Here is a 20,705-nt window from a genome sequence, read left to right on the forward strand (position 1 = left end):
ATGTCTCTCTCCTAAGCAATCTCTTCTAACGGTGGTTTCTTTGAGTGGGCCCATAACCCACAGGTTTTTCCCAGGATCTTTCCTGACTCTTTTAATCTTTTCCCGGAGATCATTAGTCCTTTTCAACTATGACGTAAGTATGAATTTCATCAGTCATATCCCTTCTTTAAGATCTATTTGAATTAATTCTCATATTTGGCTCAACCTTGCATTCTTCTTTATTCCGGAGTGTCTCAGTTATTCTTGGTGGTGTTTTCCTCGCCATTTTCACCTTCAAGACCGAAGGAGTGTTTTTTCTCAATCTTGGTCCATTCTCTTCATGATTCATCGTTTCAGCCTTCTGGCATCGTCTTGAATTATTCCCAATCATGAGTATCCCTTTCTTGCGACCCGGTGCATTTCTGAGTTGTTTTCATTCTCGTTCCTCCAAAGGCCATCATTTTAGAAGATTCTTCGTTCTCAGCTTTCAGCTTTCATCCTCAATTCTTCTCAATTGTTGTCTCTTCGGTCATCTCTCGATTATCCGGTGTCTTGTTTAAGTTTTTATCACAGGTGGATCATGATCTCTTCTTTCTCATGTATCTCCATTCATTCATGGTTGCCTCGTTCATTTCAATTCTCACCGGTGTTTCTTGCAACAATTGTTCTAGTTTGTGCTCATATCTCTCCTCAATCTTTTCAGAAGAATAAGTTGTATGCTAGATCCGTTGCTTGTCATCAATTTAATTTGATGAAGGATGAGCATAACATAATTCTTATTATTGTCCTTCCTTCTTCCAAGAGATTTCAATTCTTCTTCCGGAGTGGCTAATGATATCAATTCTTTTCTCAAGAGCCTATATTTCTTTTATGGAGTTCCAAGTTCTTTTAAGTATGCTTTGTGAGGCTTCATCTAAATTTTGGCAAGGTCATAATCTTATTCTTTTCTACCTTCATATCTTTGCATCGTTCATTTGTATACGGAGGTCCTTCATGGTGGTTCATCAAGGTTTCAATTTTTTCTCAAGTGTTCTTCAAGATTCTTGTTGGAGAACCTCAAGTATCCTTTCTCTTGCATTTCTATGTGTAATTGTTCTTCCTTTATCCTTTGAGGTGGTATTATAGCAATCTTGTTAGTGTAGGAGTTTCGAAGAGATTTCCTTTCAAGTATGAGATAATTAAATCCACCAATTCTATGATCATGAGATATTTTTAACCCATGATTTCTTCATTGAGCTATCTTGGTTTGGACTTCACCTAAAGCTTTTCCTATGGATTGTTGCTATCATGGTGCTTGTCATTAATCCAAGTTCTCAAGGTATCCTCTTGGTGTAAGAAATTGTTCATATCTTGCTTCTCCCAATCAATCCCTGTTTCTGTTAGTGGCTGGTTGTTACTTCATTAGTTTGAAAGGTTTCCATAAGCCCACTACCTTCTTGTTCTTTTCGTTGTTGTTTTTCCAACAACTCCGTTCAATTCTTCTTGCAAGGATGCTTGCCAAGTTCTTTGGAGTTAGTAGTTGTCATTCTTTTCTTCTTTCTCTTCTTCCGTATGAGCTAGTTCATATTCTCTTCTTCCAGAGGCATTGTGATGTTGCTCTTTTGGGTCTATTATGTTGGTCTACCAAGCTCATGGTGTTCCCTTGTTCTATGTACTTGTTTGTTGTGAATATTGTCAAATTCTACCATCTTATCGAATTTTTTGTCCCATTTTCCTACCGAAGTGCTCCCGAAATTTTTCGTGAATTCTTGCTTCTTTCTCATATCATTCCTCATCTCTTTGCAACCTTCAAGGATCGTTGGTTTCACTCGTTTGTCAAGAAGCGACTAAGTTTTTACCTCTTGTTCTTTCTCATCCTCTCCCCCTTTCATTCTTGGATCTCGGGGCGAGATCCTCTTGTAGTGTAGGAGAGTTGTGACAGCCCGATGCCGGCGTTCCAGAAGATTCCCCTTCTATTCCGTTTTCGTCATGTGTCTATTTTATTTTGTCGCATCATCATCTCATCATGCGCATCATCAGCATTGCATCGACACCCTGTTGCCGCCAGTTTTCAAAAACTTGCATCCGTTGTTAGTTGCCGGTTCTCGTCGTTGTCCGTTCTGAGCCCGACCCCACACACACGCGCCCGCGGCATCGTTCGAACCTTGTTTTAAAAGTGTGTTGAAAACTTCCTCTGATCGGGTTGAGATTTGACGCGCGGTCTTTATTAGTTGTAGTTAGGCCGCCTGTCAAGTTTCGTCGCGATCGGAGTCCGTCTGGTACCCGAACAGTCGACCGTAGCGGCACCGTATTCGGTCTACCGTCGGACGTCTGTCGGTGTTTTAAAATTCGTTGCCGCACCGCCCGTTCTCCCTCTCGTCTCCGGATATCCACTCTACACGGCCTCGTAACCATTCCCGCATTCGGAATCATCCGAATCCGACCGCACGGTTGGATCCGGAACGTAATTCCGGGTAACCTAGCCCCCTTTTCTCTATAAATAGACCCCCGAGTATTTTAGACAGCCCCCTCTCCTCCTACCTTAGGATCCGCGCCACCTAACCCTAATTCCCCCCACTCTCTCTCTCCCCCACCAGCCCCAGCCGCCGTGAGCCCGCCGAGCCCATCCGAGGCCCGCCCGGGCCCGGATCCCGTCGTCGCCGTCTCGCCTGTTCCTCCCTCAGCTCCCAGCCCCGAGCTCCTCCTACCAGGAGCTGCGCGCCGCCCGATCCGCTTCCCGCCGGCGACCGCCGCCGCAGGCCGCCCCGATCCGGCCCCGTCCGGCCACAACCCCGCGCCAGCCCCGCCGCCAGCTCCTCCCTCGACCGCGCCGGTCCTCCCTATGCTGCCGCCATGCGCCGCCTGCCAGGAGCCTTCGCGCCATGGAGTCCTCTCCGCACACCGCCGCAACCAGGTCAGGTGGATCCCGCGCCGGATCTATCTCCCTGCGGCCTCCCCGCCGATCCCAAGCCTCGTCGGGCGGGCTCCCGTCGCCGCCGTCCGCTGGAGGCCCCGCCGCCGCCAGGTTCGTGCCCTCGGGCACGAGAAGTCCCGTGGCTAGCGCCACCTACCGCCTCGGCTGGGCCCCGAGCCGGACCAGTCCAGGGCGCCCCGCGATGGCCAGGCCGAGGCCTCCTCCTCGCTGCACCAGGCCGACCCAAGCCCAGGTCGGCCACCTCCACTCCACAGCCCCTCCAACCGGGCCAAGGTGAGGCTGAGATCCTCCCCCGTCTGTGCACCTTTTTAACTATGTTGCGCCCAGTTCGGCCCGTAAGAGTATTTAGGGATTTTCGGAATTATTTAAAATCCAGAAAAATAGACGTATATTCAAACGCCCGTAACTTTTATTCCGTTAGTCGATTTGAGGCGTGTAGCATATGGTTTTCGTGTAGTTTCTCACGTAGAATGCGATTCCACAACTTGCATATTTGTTTGACGTCGTTTAGCATGCCTAACGCATAGTTTAGCGTGCTGTCTAGATAGGATAGTGCCCGTATTTAATTTTTGCGCAAGTCCGGATTGCTCGTATGCTGTAGGTTAAATGCCCATGTTTTAGGAACCATTTTTCCATGTATTTTAGAGTAGTCATTGGTATTTTTGCGCGTAGGGATTTGCCGCTTGGGATTTTTCTGTGCAATTAGTTTTAGCTTTTGAGAAAGTTAGTTTGCGCGATATTTTGTCATGTTGCCTTCTTGTCTTTTTCGTAGGATTTATTCCGTGCTTCGTTTGTTTAAGTTGTCAACTAGGGAGTTGTTCTTGGGTGTTTACTCTAGCCCCTGGTATTTTTAGTTGCAATAGAAATGCATGTTTAGGTGTGGTTTGCTTGCTCTCAAGTTGCTAGATGTAGTGCTGATTTGGAGGTGCTGAAATATTTCTAAGTTTGGAATCTGTTATATTTTGTTGCTGTCTTGTCTTGCTTCTATCTTGTGATCTGTAGCTTTTTTGAGGTTTGTGCAATGGAGTTAGTTGTAGCCCTTGTGTTTATCTAGCTTGATGTGAATTTTCATGCCATTTGGAGGCCTGTAGCTATAGGTTTTGCTGCTGTCAATATGCCTTCAGATCGAAAACTGCAACTTCAAAAAATGCTATTTTCATTAAGTCTGATATAGTGTGTGAGATGTCATTTTGTGACTTATTTCCCTAGAGATCCATGATGCCATGCTAGTTGTTGTTAGTTGTTTGTTGTAGTGCTTCTTGCCCTCTTTTGTGCCATGTCTTGCTTGAGCATATCGGAGTTGTGTAGCTCGTAGTTGTGGGGTGTAGAAAACGCTATGTGGCTGATTTTGGCAGATTGTAGTGTTTCCTTGTTTTGCTCGTAGTTGTTGAACCGTAGCTCCGTTTTGATCGTGTCCTACATGAAACTTGCTTAGAATCTTGTGTAGTTTCATTTTATCTTACTGGTTGTATGTTTTGAAGTGCTCGTGACCGTCGTTGCATACATATTGCATTCATGCCATCATATCTTGCGATGTCCGTATCTTTTGAACCGTAGCTCCGTTGGAGATGTTGTCTATGTGTAGATTGCTTGAAATGACGCGTAGAATCACGCGAACCTATTTGTTTTGTTGTTTAACAACTAATTAAATGTGTTAGTTCAGATCTGGACAGAATTGTAAATTAACATGTGAGGTCGTCTCGGAGGTGCTATATGTCATTTCCGACCTTATTTAAAAAGCCTAGATAGGTAGTTTAATTGCACTTCACCTCTTGCCATGTTTAACCACATTTAATATTGTCGTGTATCTAATCGGGATAGAACTAAATAATTAACATGGAGTTTCGTCAATATGCAACTGTTGCATATTGAACTTCACTTAATGTGTAGTGTTTGTTTGTGTGATTGTCATGCCGTGACTTGCATGTATTCATCTGCTCATGCATATTTTGTGTTGTGGATCGTGTGGTGAATTCCGTGTGTTGATTTGTGTTTCCAGTTTGCTTCGTCTCGATAGAGTTCCGCAGCGTGCCAGATTGTGAGGACCCGTTCGACTACGTCAGTTCGTTTGCTTCAGGGAGGCATTCTTCTTCCAAGCGGGATCTCGGGCAAGATGATCATTTCCCCAGATACCATTACTATCATTGCCATGCTAGTTTTACCGTTGCTACCGTTTATGTCTCGTTGCCTACCACATGTTAAATATTAGCCTCTCAACAATGCCATGAAAACCTTCAACCTGTTCAATCTAGCAAACCACTGATTGGCTATGTTACTGCTTGCTTACCTTGTGTTAGCGTTGCTAGTTGCAGGTGCATTGCTTCCATGTGAAAACATGGGTCCCTTGTTATATCACCCTATTAAATGCTATTTAATTTAATGCACCTATATACTTGGTAAAAGGTGGAAGGTTCGGCCTTTCTAGCCTGGTGTTTTGTTCCACCTTTGCCCCCTTAGTTTTCGGCTACCGGTGTTATGTTCCATAATTGAGCGCTCCTAACACGATCGGGGTTGTTATGGGGACCCCCTTGATAATTCGTTTTAGATTAAAGCTGGTCCGGCAAGGCCCAACATTGGTACTACATTTGCCTAATAACCTAATAAAATTGCATAGGGACTTTCCGGACCCCGAGGATAATTTAATTAACCCCCCGGGCTAGTGCTCCGCATGAGTGTTGGTCCACCCACCTAGCAGTCGGCGGTGCCACCTGGGGCAACTCGAGGTTTTGCTACCGTCCACTATGCATAGACGGTGTGTCCTGAGAACGAGATACGCGGCTCCTATCGGGTTCGTCGACACACCGGGTGACCTTGCTGGATTAGTTTTTATCTTAGACTAAATATCTTATGCATCGGGATTCCGGTGATGCTTTGGGTAATCTTAGAGTTGAGGTTTTCCACTAGGGAATCCGACGAGATCGCGAGCTTCGTGATTGAGGATTTCTAGGCGGCTTGTGGTAATTTCTAGGCTTCTTGATGTTTATGTAATGTACTGCTGTGACTCTGATGTAGCTTGTGACGAGTGTAAGCCAATTCTATGTATATATCTCTTATTTTCAGTACATGTACTTGTAACGATATCCATTCTTGCGATACGACGAGATGCGCTTCTATCCCCGACGAGGCCCTCGTGCCAAATTGAGGATATGGTCGCATCTTGGGCGTGACAATGACACAACCAAGTTCTAAAGTTACTGGTCTCAATGTTCGGTACACCTAAAACTGCTTTCCTGCAGTAGCAAGAATAAGAAATATAGGGCCGAGTGGAGCAAAGGAAAAATGTAATAGAAATTAGAGAGTTGGAGATTTCTTAGATTATTAGAGATTCCAAAGCCCAATGATAAGCAACATTTGGAGCCGCAAATGCTACATATATATTTTCAAATGTTCGCATCATGTATTGTGACTGATTGTTCTTTTTGCAGGAACTGAGATTAATTACAATTGGATGTAATCTTGATATATAGGTACGCCACGAGAGGTTGGTAGATGTCAACTGCTAATCACACCATCTCAGTTTTTATTACAAACTCTACTTTTCTTGACTTGCTAGCATTTTGATGGAAACTCAACTTGTAAGAGTGAACTGCTACCATCCGACAACGCGAAGGTGAGATTTGTTTCTTAGATTTTTAGGTTTTATGTAAAATTATCATGATTTGCAAAATCTGAATCCGGACTATCTTTTATTCGTGAAACTGAAATATGTGTGTACAATGCCTTTTTGAATTTCCATGAAACTTGTATTAAGCCTCTATGAAAAAAAACTTTTTACTCAGTAGTATCAACCAAATTAAAAAATAGTAATTGAAAATTATAAGTACTTCATGAAGTGTGCAGCAAATTGTATCAAGTAGGAACTCGATGCTTGATTGGCAAAATTATTAAGTTTCTGCCATAAACATGGATTTTTGAATAGCAAGGTTTCATGTTTGTATAGCTCAGATTTTTAAATTTCTCACAAGTTTAGTAGCATACATGTGTGGACAAAAGTGTTTAGATGGCTGCCAGGATAAGTGCATGACCATGTACATGTATCACTTAGCTTTATGGTTTTAAATGCACTTTTAGAATGAGCTGGTTAGATATGAAGACCTATTTATATTAACCTGCTTAAGAAGTTCTCCTAGACTTTGGGAAATCTTTTTAAGAATTGTTCTGACTATGTAATTAGAGACGCCACAATGAGCCGATCCTACACGCAAGAACTTGAGGTAGTAGGAACGAAAATTTTATTTTTACGTGTATAAAATTTTATTGTTATGTGTATACAATGGTAGTAGGCATAAAAAAATGCATCTATGACATGAGGTTAGTCTTCTTTTAACTCATTTTATTTTTGATCTATTAATTTTTAAGCATCAAATATCTTGGTCTTAACAGTTTTGAGATAATGATTTATTTTGTAGTGCCACTGAAGAGATGTTGATAAAGATATCAAGCCGTACGTTCATTGTGCATCATGCTTATTGTGGGGGTTTCAAGTTTTTTTTCATGATTTCTCAACAAGGTAGCATGGTCTATCATACTGAACTTCTTGTTTGTCTGCTAGGTCTGTTTCGCTATACAAGCCAACATGTGTTGGGTGCATAAAACTCCATAGGATCCACATCCGGATGTTCGAGGTCATAGTTTACATTTTTCCCTTATCTTTCTTGATATTGATTTAGTTGGTTGTATTTCTTGCTTGTAGATAATTTCAAGATGGTTTAAATGATGGCTTGCATGTAATTTTAAGGTTGTTTTAAATCAACATGATGACCCCTGTGCAATTAGTAATACTTAAAAAGATAGTTTGAGTGTTGATTGATGGTTGAAAAGTCATACATACACATTTGTTCTCTTATTCTAGACTATGTATTGCTGTGTTGGCAACATTGGAGGGATGCTACACTGAAGGAAGCATGAGTGATTGTTAGAACATATGTATAATTGTGATTAGATCATTGTATATAAGCCAAAATGAGTTCATGACAAGTGATAAACTGACTACGCTTAATCTATGAATGAATATGGGAGTGAAGTGATATTTGTTTGTACCAAAGCAGTGCTTGACATGAAAAAAAAAGCTTTGCCATAATGTAGAACAAACTGAAAACTGTATGGGATGAGATCATCGGCCCATGTTAAGTAAATATTGCATAACATTATTTGGATGTAGAGGATTCAAGCAGTAAAAAAAGATGTAGTGGATTCAAGTCATTTAGAACATTATCGCAAGCTAACATTTACTCTATAGAACATGGTTAATTTCTAGAAAACTGTTGGCAGGAAAATCTAGATGATTGGCTAGCACAAAAAACATTTGATGGAATTAGTAAATTTGCTATCTTGGCATTTGTGTTGGTGGTGAGTTGTTAGATTTGTCAATGGGGTTTTACCACGGGCATTCATTTTGATCGCTTTCATCAAATTGCTCTAAGATTTTATTGAAAATATGAGAGATGGTTGTTGTGGCCATAGTACCATTCAAATTCCTAACAACCTGAAGTTTATTCCTCAACTTGTTTTCTACATCTACACGATTGCAGCTGGAGCAAACAAAGTTTTGTTCCATTATTAATTTTCTTTACATGGGTTGATAGGGTGTGAGATTACATGGTCTTATGTTTATAGAGACATGGGCTTCCCTATTGTAGTTTTGAACTTATGTCTTGAATTGTTTTATGTGCTATGTGCTATGCTGAACTTATGTCTTAAATTGTTTTCCAGATATGATGCACCGATCATTATTAGGATGTTGACACCATTCACATATCTGATGCATTCTTTTTGAAGACTTGATATTGATTTTGTGATGTTAATATATACTTGTTGATTACCTCGAGCAAGGATACTACATCCTTTACATCATATTTTGAGTACACACACGTGCACTGTTACTAGTGGAACCAAGTAACCAACTGCCACTTACCAATCCATAGATGCATGCTGTCCTCTTGAACAGTCACCCAGTGGGACGGAAACGAGGAATCACGCAGGCCGACATCCTGAGTCCCGGCCTGACGTGAGAAACACGAGCCGATACTGTGTCCGTGCCACGACGCTACCTGCAAATCCCCCGGCCGTCTCACAGTCCTTGCATCCCAAACTGCACCAGGCCAGGCCTGCCGCCGGCGCGGTACTACGGCGCTACCCCGACGCGCGGCCGGTGACCAATCAATACGGCCCCACGGCGCGGCTCTTAACCAACCGTGACTGCTCCAACCATGCACGCACATGCAGAGGTAGCCCGATCCCGACGACTTCCGGAGCGTCTCCACTGCAGCGCTACAGCAAACCGTGTCCCTCCAGATCGAGCGCGCGCGCCCCGGCCATTACATGATCTAGCCCTAGCGGTAGCCACCATCAACCAGCTGCCCTATAAATACGGCTCGAACGTGCCGGCCTCTTCCGGTCGATCACGCATTTCCTCCGTCCACCCACCTACCTACCCAGCTCGTCCGCCGGCTGGCCACGAACCTTCCAACTTCCAAGTCAAGCAGCTAGCTACTACTAGCTAGCTAAGAAGCGCGGCGGCGAGAGAAATGGAGCGTGTCTCGCCGTGGGTGGCGCCGTGGCTGGTGGTGGTGGTTCTGGTGGCCGCCGCGACCGGGCGGAGCGCGCGCGCCGATCCGCAGGTGCCGTGCTACTTCGTGTTCGGGGACTCGCTGGTGGACAATGGGAACAACAACGACATCGCGTCGCTGGCGCGGGCCAACTACCCGCCCTACGGCATCGACTTCCCCGGCGGAGCCACCGGGCGCTTCAGCAACGGCCTCACCACCGTCGACGCCATCTGTAAGACCCGGCCCGCGCTCTTTCCTTTTTCTTTCTTTAGCCTCTGTAAAATAACACCTAGGACTGCACACATATCGACTGAACGTACACGAGGTGTTAATTTGCGGCACACGTCTTTCTGATGCATAGAGTAAGTGCCAAATTCTGTTGTGATGATGTAGACCCCTTCATTTACCGTGATGACGATGTCCATATGCTATCTTGGTAATCTAAAAAGAAAGGCAAAATCCATGAAGCACAGGGGTGGACACGATTGTCTAGTTAAGGAGCGCGCGGACGGATGCAGCTAAAAGAACCAGACCAGACAGGCAGCAACCCGTGACTGTGCCTGAGCCAGATGATCGCTGGAGATTGGAAGCAAGGCTAAAGAAGGCCACTGCGCATCTGTACTCATGTGTGCAGTCGCGTCACCATCATCCGTTAAAGACTAGTTCAATTTGTGCTCATGGAGTTCACTGAACTTTATGACACCATATATATGCAGATTTTGTCTAGCGTACCAACGAACTAGTGGCTAGATAAGTTTAGTGATGTAGATGTCCACCCTGTATAGGTCTACTTCCATTCCATGCATCATCAAACTGGATTAGCACCCGCACGTTTAATTAATTTGCTGTATGTTTCAGCTCGGCTTCTGGGCTTCGACGACTACATCCCAGCGTACGCGGGAGCAAACAACGATCAACTCCTCTCCGGCGTCAACTTTGCCTCGGCCGCGGCCGGAATCAGGGACGAGACCGGACAGCAACTGGCACGCACTCACAAACTTTTTTCTTTCGCAGAAGAAACGTGATGTATATGATCGTGTTGAAATAACGTGGCCTAGCTAATTAACGTTGCACGAACGCTGCCGAACATGGCATGCAGGGCCAGCGCATAAGCTTGGGCGGGCAGCTCCAGAACTACCAGGCGGCGGTGCAGCAGCTGGTGAGCATCCTGGGGGACGAGGACTCCGCGGCGAACCACCTGAGCCAGTGCATCTTCACGGTGGGCATGGGCAGCAACGACTACCTCAACAACTACTTCATGCCCGCCGTCTACTCCACCAGCCGGCAGTACACCCCGGAGCAGTACGCCGACGTGCTCGTCAGCCAGTACACGCAGCAGCTCAGGGCACGTACCGCATGCCCAGTTGCCAACACGATCGAGCATGCAGTGAAACGCATGCATGCATGGCTGTGTTGTTGAACTTGATGATGTGTGTATGTAATGTACGTGCGTGCCTGTATGCAGGTCCTGTACAACAACGGGGCGAGGAAGGTGGCGCTGATGGGGGTGGGGCAGGTGGGGTGCAGCCCCAACGAGCTGGCGCAGCAGAGCTCCGACGGCGTCACCTGCGTGGCGCGGATCAACGGCGCCATCGAGATCTTCAACCAGAAGCTGGTGGAGCTGGTGGACCAGTTCAACACGCTGCCGGGCGCGCACTTCACCTACATCAACGCCTACGGGATCTTCCAGGACATCCTCAGGTCGCCGGGGGCCAACGGTGAGAAATATCCAATCGATCTGCTACCCGGCCCGGCCCGGCCGTCGAGCTGCCGGCGCTGCACGTTTGTAATGCTGCTGATAGTCTGAATCTGGAAGAAATGGACATGCATGCAGGCCTGACGGTGCTGAACAAGGGATGCTGCGGGGTGGGGAGGAACAACGGGCAGGTGACCTGCCTGCCCTTCCAGACGCCGTGCGCCAACAGGAACGAGTACCTCTTCTGGGACGCCTTCCACCCCACGGAGGCCGCCAACATCCTCGTCGGGAGGAGGGCCTACAGCGCCGCCGACCCCTCCGACGTCCACCCCGTCGACCTGCAGACGCTTGCGCGCCTCTAGTTATACTCTATACACAACCGCCTTCTCAAAAGAGAAGAATGGGCTACATATACAGGTCGCGCGCATCATGAACGCCAGAACTTTTATGCTACAGTAGCAATGTTTTTTTTTTTTTTTTTTTTTTTTTTTTTGCGGCGCGTGGAGTCAGTGATCAGTGGGAATGGAAGTTGGGTACGGCAAGGAAGATATATGTATGTCTGCATCTGAACAACGTACTTGTAAGGAGTGTATGCTATAGTTGCACTTTCCTGGTTTTGTTATTGTAATTAAGGATTCATCCATCATTCTGCTTTCTTGTAAAATAGCAAAGTTCCAAGAAAAGTAGTACTCGGATCTACTATAAGAGTTCATAAGAAATATATAAACATAGCTTTTGATTTACACCTGACCCGGACCTAGTCTTGGGCTCTCACGATTGGTCCATTGACAAACGCGTTTTTGATAATGATAGCTTGGCTTTAGTGTTTCCCTTCTCTTCTCTCACGACATGCCCGGATAATTGGCTATGTCCGTTGTATGGTGTATCGGAGAATGATAACCATATCTCTTCTCCCGCAAGACGGTAAGGTCGTTATGAAGTTTTGTCCGGGAGCCATTCAGTGGGAAACGACCAATCTAGCCAGCTTCCTTCAGGCCAGAGCAGGACCGTCCGACACACACAAACGTCTTTTTGGCTGATCTTTGTCGCCTTTTCGTGGACTCTTTGGACCACGCGCAATAAGATAATGATCAAGAGGGTTTTTCCATGTCAAGCCTCTCACACTTTTTTCAGTTTTCTTGCGTTCCTGCAACATTGACACCCGCTAGCTAGGCAGAGGGACTAGTAGCGGCTAGGACGGATGTTGGACGCTCTTTAGGCTAAGGCTCGTCGGCTTGTTTAGTCGGTTCCTCCATGATGTGATTACCACTTGGTGATTTTTTAATGCTTTATTTTATACTTTCTGGACGCTTCATGTGATTTGGTGTCATAGCCCTTAAATTTTCTTCCAAATAGTTACATGAGCATCCATTGCATCATGATCAATTATCATGAACTTGAAATGGGGATGATCAAACCGTAGCACTAATGTAATTCAAATAGGTTCAACGTAGGATATTTTTTCAATGAACCCAAAATGACTTAAAAGATGTCCTTGATTTTTGGAAAATGTTGGAAACATCAATGAGGTGATGCATATTTTTCCTAGCCATCTTGGACTTGAATTAACACATGTTGTATTTGAATTGGAGTCTAAATACTATATATATTTTGGATGCTCCAATAATTCTGAAACTTTGCATGCGGCTCTGAAATAACGTACTGAGTACCTTTGTACTCACGGTTGTTTAATTATGTTTTTGCAGAGGAGACCTTAGTCTCACTATTGGTTTTCTATGGAAGTTCGATGTTGAACGGATTGGCTTGGGAATACCAGACAGATGTCGGGCTCCTTTGGTGGGGTCGTTGTGATTTTCAGGCTCCTCCAACCACTTTTAGTAGATGCCTATACCCAGAAATGTTATGCTTTCGCTTGTTGCTTCTATGACTTTGAGTGTTGGGTCATGTGTCCCGTGCTTGTAATATCACACTATGTTGGTTCTTATGAGTCTTTAATAAATACTTGAGTCATAGAGTTATGTTGTGATGCCATGTTGTATCTACATATATCATGCATATTACGTGTCTGTTTGAAAATGCATTGGTATGTGTGGGGTTCAACACCTAAGTGTATAGCTTTGGTAGCCTTCTTTAGAGGGAAACGTCTCTTTGTGCTTTCACTGAGCCTTGGTAGCTTGCTACTGCTCCGGACACATTGATTGACCAACATGTATCCTTCTTTGTTGGTGTGTCTGTCCTTACGGGGAAACATGACGCGGTGTAATGGAGTCCGCGTAACCTGCTATGACTCGTCTACACATGTTGATGACAAAAATGCCACACGGTGTAATGGAGTACGTGTAGCTTGCTACGACTCGTCTACACACGTTGATGACCGACACCTGCATTGCTGGGTTATGTATGTTTGGGTCTATAATTAGTCATGTTGACATGGGTTCTCTTACATATTATTGGTAGCGATAGTTTCATATACGTGAGCCAAAAGGAGCAAAGTCAAGGTATGGTGGCAGACGTGGAGCTTATTGAAGACCCCACAAGTGTAGGGGATCTATCGTAGTACTTTCGATAAGTAAGAGTGTCGAACCCAACGAGGAGCAGAAGGAACTGACAAGTGATTTTCAGCAAGGTATTCTCTGCACGCACTGAAATTATCGGTAACAGATAGTTGTGTGATAAGATGATTCGTAGCGAGTAGCAAGTAACAATAGTAACAAAGGTACAACAAGATGTCCCAATCCCTTTTGTAGCAAGGGACAAGCCTGAACAAACTCTTATATGAGGTAAAGCGCTCCCGAGGACACATGGGAAATTCTGTCAAGCTAGTTTTCATCATGTTCATATGATTCGCGTTCGCTACTTTGATATTTTGATATGTGGGTGGACCAGTGCTTGGGTGCTGCCCTTATTTGGACAAACATCCCACTTATGATTAACCCCTCTCGCAAGCATCTGCAACTACGAAAGAAGAATTAAGACAAAGTCTAACCATAGCATTAAACTAGTGGTTCCAAATCAGCCCCTTACGAAGCAACGCATAAACTAGGGTTTAAGCTTCTGTCACTCTAGCAACCCATCATCTACTTATTACTTCACAATGCCTTCCTCTAGGCCCAAATAATGATGAAGTGTCATGTAGTCGACGTTCACATAACACCACTAGAGGAAAGACAACATACAACGCATCAAAATATCGAACGAATACCAAATTCACATGACTACTTATAGCAAGACTTATCCCATGTCCTCAAGAACAAAAGTGACTACTCACAAAGCATAATTATGTTCATGACCAGAGAGGTATTGAATAGCATTAAGGATCTGAACATATGATCTTCCACCCGAGTAATCCAACTAGCATCAACTACAAAGAGTAATTAACACTACTAGCAACCTTACAAGTACCAATCGAAGTCGCGAGACGGAGATTGGTTACAACAGATGAACTAGGGTTTGGAGATGAGATGGTGCTGATGAAGATGTTGATGGAGATGAGTCCCCTCCGATGAGAGGAGTGTGGGTGATGACGATGGCGACGATTTCCCCCTCTGGGAGGGAAGTTTCCCCGACAGGACGGGCATGTCGGAGCTCTAGATTGGTTCTGCTCAAGTTCCGCCTCGTGGCGGCGGCGTCTCTTCCCGAAAGCCTCCTCCTGTTTTTTTTCTGGGACGAAACCCTCCTTATAGCAAAAGATGGGAGCCGGAGGGGCAACAGGGGGCCCACAAGCCACCCAGGCGCGGCCAGGGGGTAGGCCGCGCCTGGCAGGCTTGTGGCCTCCTCGTGGCTACCCTCCGGTACTTCTTCTGCCCAGTATTTTTTATAAAATCCGAAGTAATTCCTCGTTAATTTTCACGGCTTTTGGAGTTGCGCGGAATAGGTATCTCAAACTTGCTCCTTTTCCAGACCAGAATTCCAGCTGTCGCCATTCTCCCTCTTCATGTAAACCTTACAAAATAAGAGAGAAAAGGCATACGTATTGTACCGTAATGTGTAATAACAGCCCATAACGCGATAAATATCAACATAAAAGCATGATGCAAAATGTACGTATCAACTCCCCCAAGCTTAGACCTCGCTTGTCCTCAAGCGGAAGCCGAGATTAATAAATATGCCCACAAGTTTAGAGATAGAGGTGTCGATAAAAAAAATACGGACATGTAGGCATCATGATCATAATTAGAACAACAATATCGTCATATAATCTCTTATGCTAAAGTGACAATTCCTTCACAAAGTAAAGTATGGATCAAGAATCTTATTGAGAATTAACAACCAATAGCCTTTAGTCACTGAAGCAATTGCAATTTATCATAACATCGGAAATAGTCAAATAAGAGCCTGTAAAGCAAATCCACATACTCAATCATCCTTTCATCTTCTACAATTGCTAAAACTCACGTGGTACTCATGAGATCAAAGTTTCAGTTGGACACCGAGAAAGATAGGGGCTTATAGTTTCGCCTCCCAACTATTTACCTCAAGGGTAATGTCAAAAATAATAATTCATGAATACTTACTTCCAAGTTGACATATGAATATAGATCTTTCCCTAGCACATGACGCTTGCCAAGATAATGGTGAAAGAAGGAATTGGTGTCGATCACCATGACTCTTTTAAGGATAAAAAGTAAAGGTACAAGATAGGCCCTTCGCAGAGGGAAGCAGTGGTTGTCATGCGCTTTTGGGGTTTTGGATGTGTGACCTCTTAGTGTGGAGGAACGTCACTTTATATTGCCTGCTGTGATAAAGAACTTTATTATGCAGTCTGTCGCTTTTATGTCTTCCTCATCACAGGTTCGTACAAAGCTGATTTTCCACACACTAATAGATCATACATATTTAGGGAGCAATTTTTATTGCTTGCACCGATGACAACTTACTTGAGGGATCTTATTCAATCCATAGGTAGGCATGGTGGACTCTCATGGCAAAACTGGGTTGAAGGTTTATGGATGCACAAGTTGTATCTCTACCTAGTGCGGAAGTTTTGGCTGATATGAGGTGGAAGAAGCGAAATATGCTAAGGGATCTCTAGTCATATAACATTGTTTGGAACCAAGCAAACATAATTCATTATGTTGTCTTCCTTGACCAACATCTACTTCTAAGCATGTAATAGTTTAATGAGTGTTCACAATCATAGATGGTACCCAAGATGATATATTTATATGTAGACCTCTCCTTCTTATTACTTCCTATTAATTGCAACAATGACCAAGGTTTACGTTTGTCCACCCACAACAAGTTTCAATCAACATTTTTTTTATGTGTGAAGCCATCACTTCCCATAAGATCATTACATGATCTTTCATGCTTTTGTTCTTTTATTATTCTTTTCTTTAGATCATGGCATGAGGCAAGGCCCTTAACTATAACACTCTTTATTATATGACTCACGAACTCGAATATATTGGGGGGGGGGGGTAACACAAAGCAAAACTCAAGCCTAGAACATACTAAGAACTTTATTCTACTAGAGAAAGATAAAACCAAAAAGGATCAAACTAAGAAAAAGGTAAAGGCAAAAGATGTGATGGTGATACGATACCGGGGCAACTCTCCCAAGCTTGGCACAAGCCAAGAGGAGTGCCCATACCCGTGCTTAATTGTCTTCCTTCGAAGGTGATGGTGGTGGAGTTGTTGCAATCTGGGGTTGATTCTCCGTCTTCCAAGGCATAGGTGCTCCATCATGGAAAGATGATCGAGTCTCCGGAATCCTCAAATATGCAGCCAACTGTATTGATTTAAATCTAAACTCATACCTACAATTTTGGTTCCGCAGGTCGTAGATCTAGGCTTGGAGGTGATCAATTCTGTCATAGAGTCTGGAGACGTGCTTCCCGATGTCATTGGCATCGATCTTGTGCTTGTTGGTGAACTCCGTGATCATCATGTGGTTGGCGTTGAGTCCGTGTTCCACCATCCCTTGGCACTTGAAGACCTGCTCCTCCATTGCTCCGAGCCTCGCCTCTACGCTTCCGGTCTTCTTGGGCCCCTCAACATGATGGATGTGCAACACCCCCTCATGCATCTCGATAGATTGAGGGTGTTGCAGCACTCCCGCGAGGTAGGGATTGATGACCTTCTCGAAGAACTTGTCCTTCGGAGCTTTTGGGGACGCCATAGCGATCTAGATCTGTCTGCACAGCAGCTCGAAACGAAAACAGAGGATATTTGCGCGATACGAGGGTCAGACCTTTCGGGAGAATATATAATGAATTTTTCCCGACCAAAAGGAGTATTACACAAGAAAACGGAGTCCAGGAGGCACACGAGGTGCTCACAAGCCACCCAAGCGCGGCCAGGGGGGTAGGCCGCGCGTGGCAGGCTTGTCGCCTCCTCGTGCGCTTTCCGGACTACTTTAAATTTTTCTATTTTTCTAAAAATTCCAAAACGGAGAAAAATTGCTGCTGGAAAAGTTTTGGAGTCGGTTTACTTAATCGCATACCTCTCCATTTTTGGAGTCTGAAATAAGCTGATAAATATCCCTTATGTACTCCTCCGGAGTTATGGTATTAATAATATTGCTTTCAACATTTATGGGAGTACCTGAGATATAATGCTTGATTCTTTGCCCATTTACAACTCTCGGAAAATTCCCTTCCGTGTCGTTGATTTTGATTGCACCGGAACGATACACTTCTTCGACAATGTAAGGACCTTCCCATTTAGAGAGAAGCTTGCCTACAAAAAATCTTAAATGACAATTGTATAGCAAGACATAATCACCTACATTGAACTCACGTTTTTGTATCCTTTTATCATGCCACCTCTTAATTTCTCTTTAAACAACTTGGCATTTTCATATACCTGAGTTCTCCATTCATCAAGTGAGCTAATATCAAATAACCTCTTCTCACCAGCAAGTTTGAAATCAAAGTTGAGCTCTTTGATTGCCCAATAAGCCTTATGCTCTAGCTCAAGAGGTAAATGACATGCTTTACCGTAAACCATTTTGTATGGAGATATACCCATGGGATTCTTATAAGCAGTTCTATAAGCCCACAGTGCATCATCAAGCTTCTTAGACCAATTCTTTCTAGACCTATTAACAGTCTCTTGCAGAATTAGTTTAATTTCTCTATTACTTAGCTCTACTTGACCACTGGACCAAGGATGATAGCGAGATGCAATTCTATGGTTGACATCATACTTAGCAAGCGTTTTACGGAAGGCACCATGAATAAAATGTGAACCACCATCAGTCATTAAATATCTAGGGACTCCAAATCTAGGGAAAATAACTTCTTTAAGCATCCTAATAGAGGTGTTATGATCAGCACTACTAGTTGGGATAGCTTCTACCCACTTAGTAACGTAATCAACAACAACTAGGATATGAGTATACCCGTTGGACTTTGGGAAAGGTCCCATATAATCAAAACCCCAAACATCAAATGGTTCAATAACAAGTGAATAATTCATAGGCATTTCCTGACGTTTATTGATATTACCAATTCTTTGACATTCATCACAAGACAAGACAAACTTACGAGCATCCTTGAAGAGAGTAGGCCAATAAAAACCGGATTGCAATACCTTGTGTGCAGTTCTATCTCCCGCGTGGTGTCCTTCGTAAGCCTCAGAGTGACACTTCTATAGGATCTATCCCTGTTCATGCTCAGGTACACAACGTCTAATAACACCATCTACTCCTTCTTTATAAAGGTGAGGATCATCCCAAAAGTAATGTCTCAAATCAAAGAAGAATTTCTTCTTTTGCTGGTATGTGAAACTAGGTGGTATATATTTGGCAACAACATAATTTGCATAATCAGCATACCAAGGTGTACTACGTGAAGCATTGATGACATTCAATTGTTCATCAGGAAAGCTATCATCAATAGGTTGTGGGTCATCAAGAACGTTGTCCAACCTAGACAAGTTATCTGCTACGGGGTTCTCAGCACCCTTTCTATCAACAACATGCAAATCAAATTCTTGTAGCAAGAGAACCCATCTGATAAGTCTAGGTTTAGCATCTTTCTTTTCCATGAGATACTTAATAGCAACATGATCAGTGTGAATAGTAACTTCAGAATCAACAATGTAAGATCTGAACTTTTCACATGCAAACACGACTGCTAAAAATTCCTTTTCAGTAGTAGCATAGTTTCTTTGGGCACTGTCTAGAGTTTTACTAGCATAATGAATAACATTCAATTTCTTATCAACTCTTTGTCCTAGAACAACACCAATGGCATAATCACTAGCATCACACATAATTTCAAAAGGTAGGTCCCAATCAGGTGGTTGAACAATAGGTGCAGTTATCAAGGCCTTCTTAAGTATTTCAAATGCTTCTTCACAATCATCATAAAAAACAAATGGAATATCCTTTTGCAAGAGATTGGTAAGAGGCCTAGAAATCTTAGAGAAGTCTTTAATGAACCTTCTATAGAAACCAGCATGACCAAGGAAACTTCTTATACCTTTGATGTCTGTAGGGCATGGCATTTTCTCGATCGCATCAACTTTAGCCTTATCGACTTCAATACCTCTTTCAGAAATTTTGTGTCATAAGACGATGCCTTCATTAACCATAAATTGGCACTTCTCCCAATTCAAGACAAGGTTGGTATCTTTACATCTCTGCAAAACTCGATCAAGGTTGCTGAGGCAATCATCAAAAGAAGACCCGTAAACGGAGAAGTCATCCATGAAAACCTCAACAATCTTTTCACAAAAGCCAGAGAATATATCCATCATACATCTTTGAAAGGTAGTAGGTGCATTACATAAGCCAAAAGGCATACGTCTGTAAGCAAAGGTACCGAAAGGCCAGGTAAAAGTGGTTTTCTCCTGATCAGATTGTGCAACAGGTATTTGGGAGAAACTAGAATAACCATCTAGAAAGCAGAAGTGTGTGTGTGTTTAGACAATATTTCTAGCATTTGGTCAATAAAAGGCAAAGGGTAATGATCTTTCCTAGTGTCTTTATTCAATTTCCTAAAATCAATTACCATCCTATAGCCAGTAACAATTCTCTGTGGGATCAATTCATATTTATCATTAGGGACAACAGTAATACCTCCCTTCTTAGGGACGCAATGCACCAGACTTGCCCAATCACTATGAGCAACAAGATAGATAATACCTGCTTCCAGGAGCTTTAGTATTTCTTTTTCTTACTACCTCTTTCATCTTAGGATTTAATCTCTATTGATGATCGACAACTGGTTTGGAATCAGGATCGGTTTTAATTTTATGCTGGCATAGAGTGGGACTAATGCCCTTAAGATCATCAAGAGTATATCCAATAGCAGCACGGTGCTTCCTCAGAGTTTTCAATAATTTCTTTTCTTCATGCTCTGAATGGCTAGCACTAATAATAACAGGATATATCTCTTTTTCATCAAGATAAGCATACTTAAGAGTATGAGGTAACTGTTTAAGCTCAAACACATGATCACCCTTTGCTGTGGGTGGATCTCCAAGCAGTTCAACAGGCAAATTATTCTTAAGGATAGGATGTTGTTCAAAGATAACTCTATGTATCTCATTCCTTTCATCCATATGCATATCATTTTCATGCTCAAGCAAGTATTGCTCTAAAGGATAAGTAGGAGGCACAACAATAGAAGCTAGGGCAATAATTTCATCCTTACTA

At 43.6% G+C, this 20,705-nt stretch overlaps 1 protein-coding gene across 1 annotated transcript; it reads left to right on the plus strand.

The window, feature by feature from the left end:
* The first annotated feature begins 9,273 nt into the window (after positions 1–9,273).
* LOC123440250 (GDSL esterase/lipase At5g45670-like) lies at positions 9,274–11,836 on the plus strand. Its single transcript, XM_045116830.1, has 5 exons — positions 9,274–9,673; positions 10,300–10,424; positions 10,541–10,786; positions 10,907–11,159; positions 11,276–11,836. The coding sequence occupies exons 1-5, from the start codon at positions 9,421–9,423 to the stop codon at positions 11,497–11,499; spliced, it is 1,101 nt and encodes a 366-aa protein (XP_044972765.1). The 5' UTR covers positions 9,274–9,420; the 3' UTR covers positions 11,500–11,836.
* Positions 11,837–20,705: the final 8,869 nt, after the last annotated feature.

The sequence above is a fragment of the Hordeum vulgare genome, chromosome 3H, assembly GCF_904849725.1.
Source record: "Hordeum vulgare subsp. vulgare chromosome 3H, MorexV3_pseudomolecules_assembly, whole genome shotgun sequence".
Taxonomy (NCBI): Eukaryota; Viridiplantae; Streptophyta; class Magnoliopsida; order Poales; family Poaceae; genus Hordeum; species Hordeum vulgare.

What these genes read in the sequence shown, in the direction of transcription:
- LOC123440250 (XM_045116830.1), top strand. Translation starts at nt 9,421, where the DNA reads ATGGAGCGTGTCTCGCCGTGGGTGGCGCCGTGGCTGGTGGTGGTGGTT. An exon ending in CACCACCGTCGACGCCATCT is followed by an intron (nt 9,674 to 10,299) that starts GTAAGACCCGGC and finishes TGTATGTTTCAG; the next exon opens with CTCGGCTTCTGGGCTTCGAC. An exon ending in ACGAGACCGGACAGCAACTG is followed by an intron (nt 10,425 to 10,540) that starts GCACGCACTCAC and finishes CATGGCATGCAG; the next exon opens with GGCCAGCGCATAAGCTTGGG.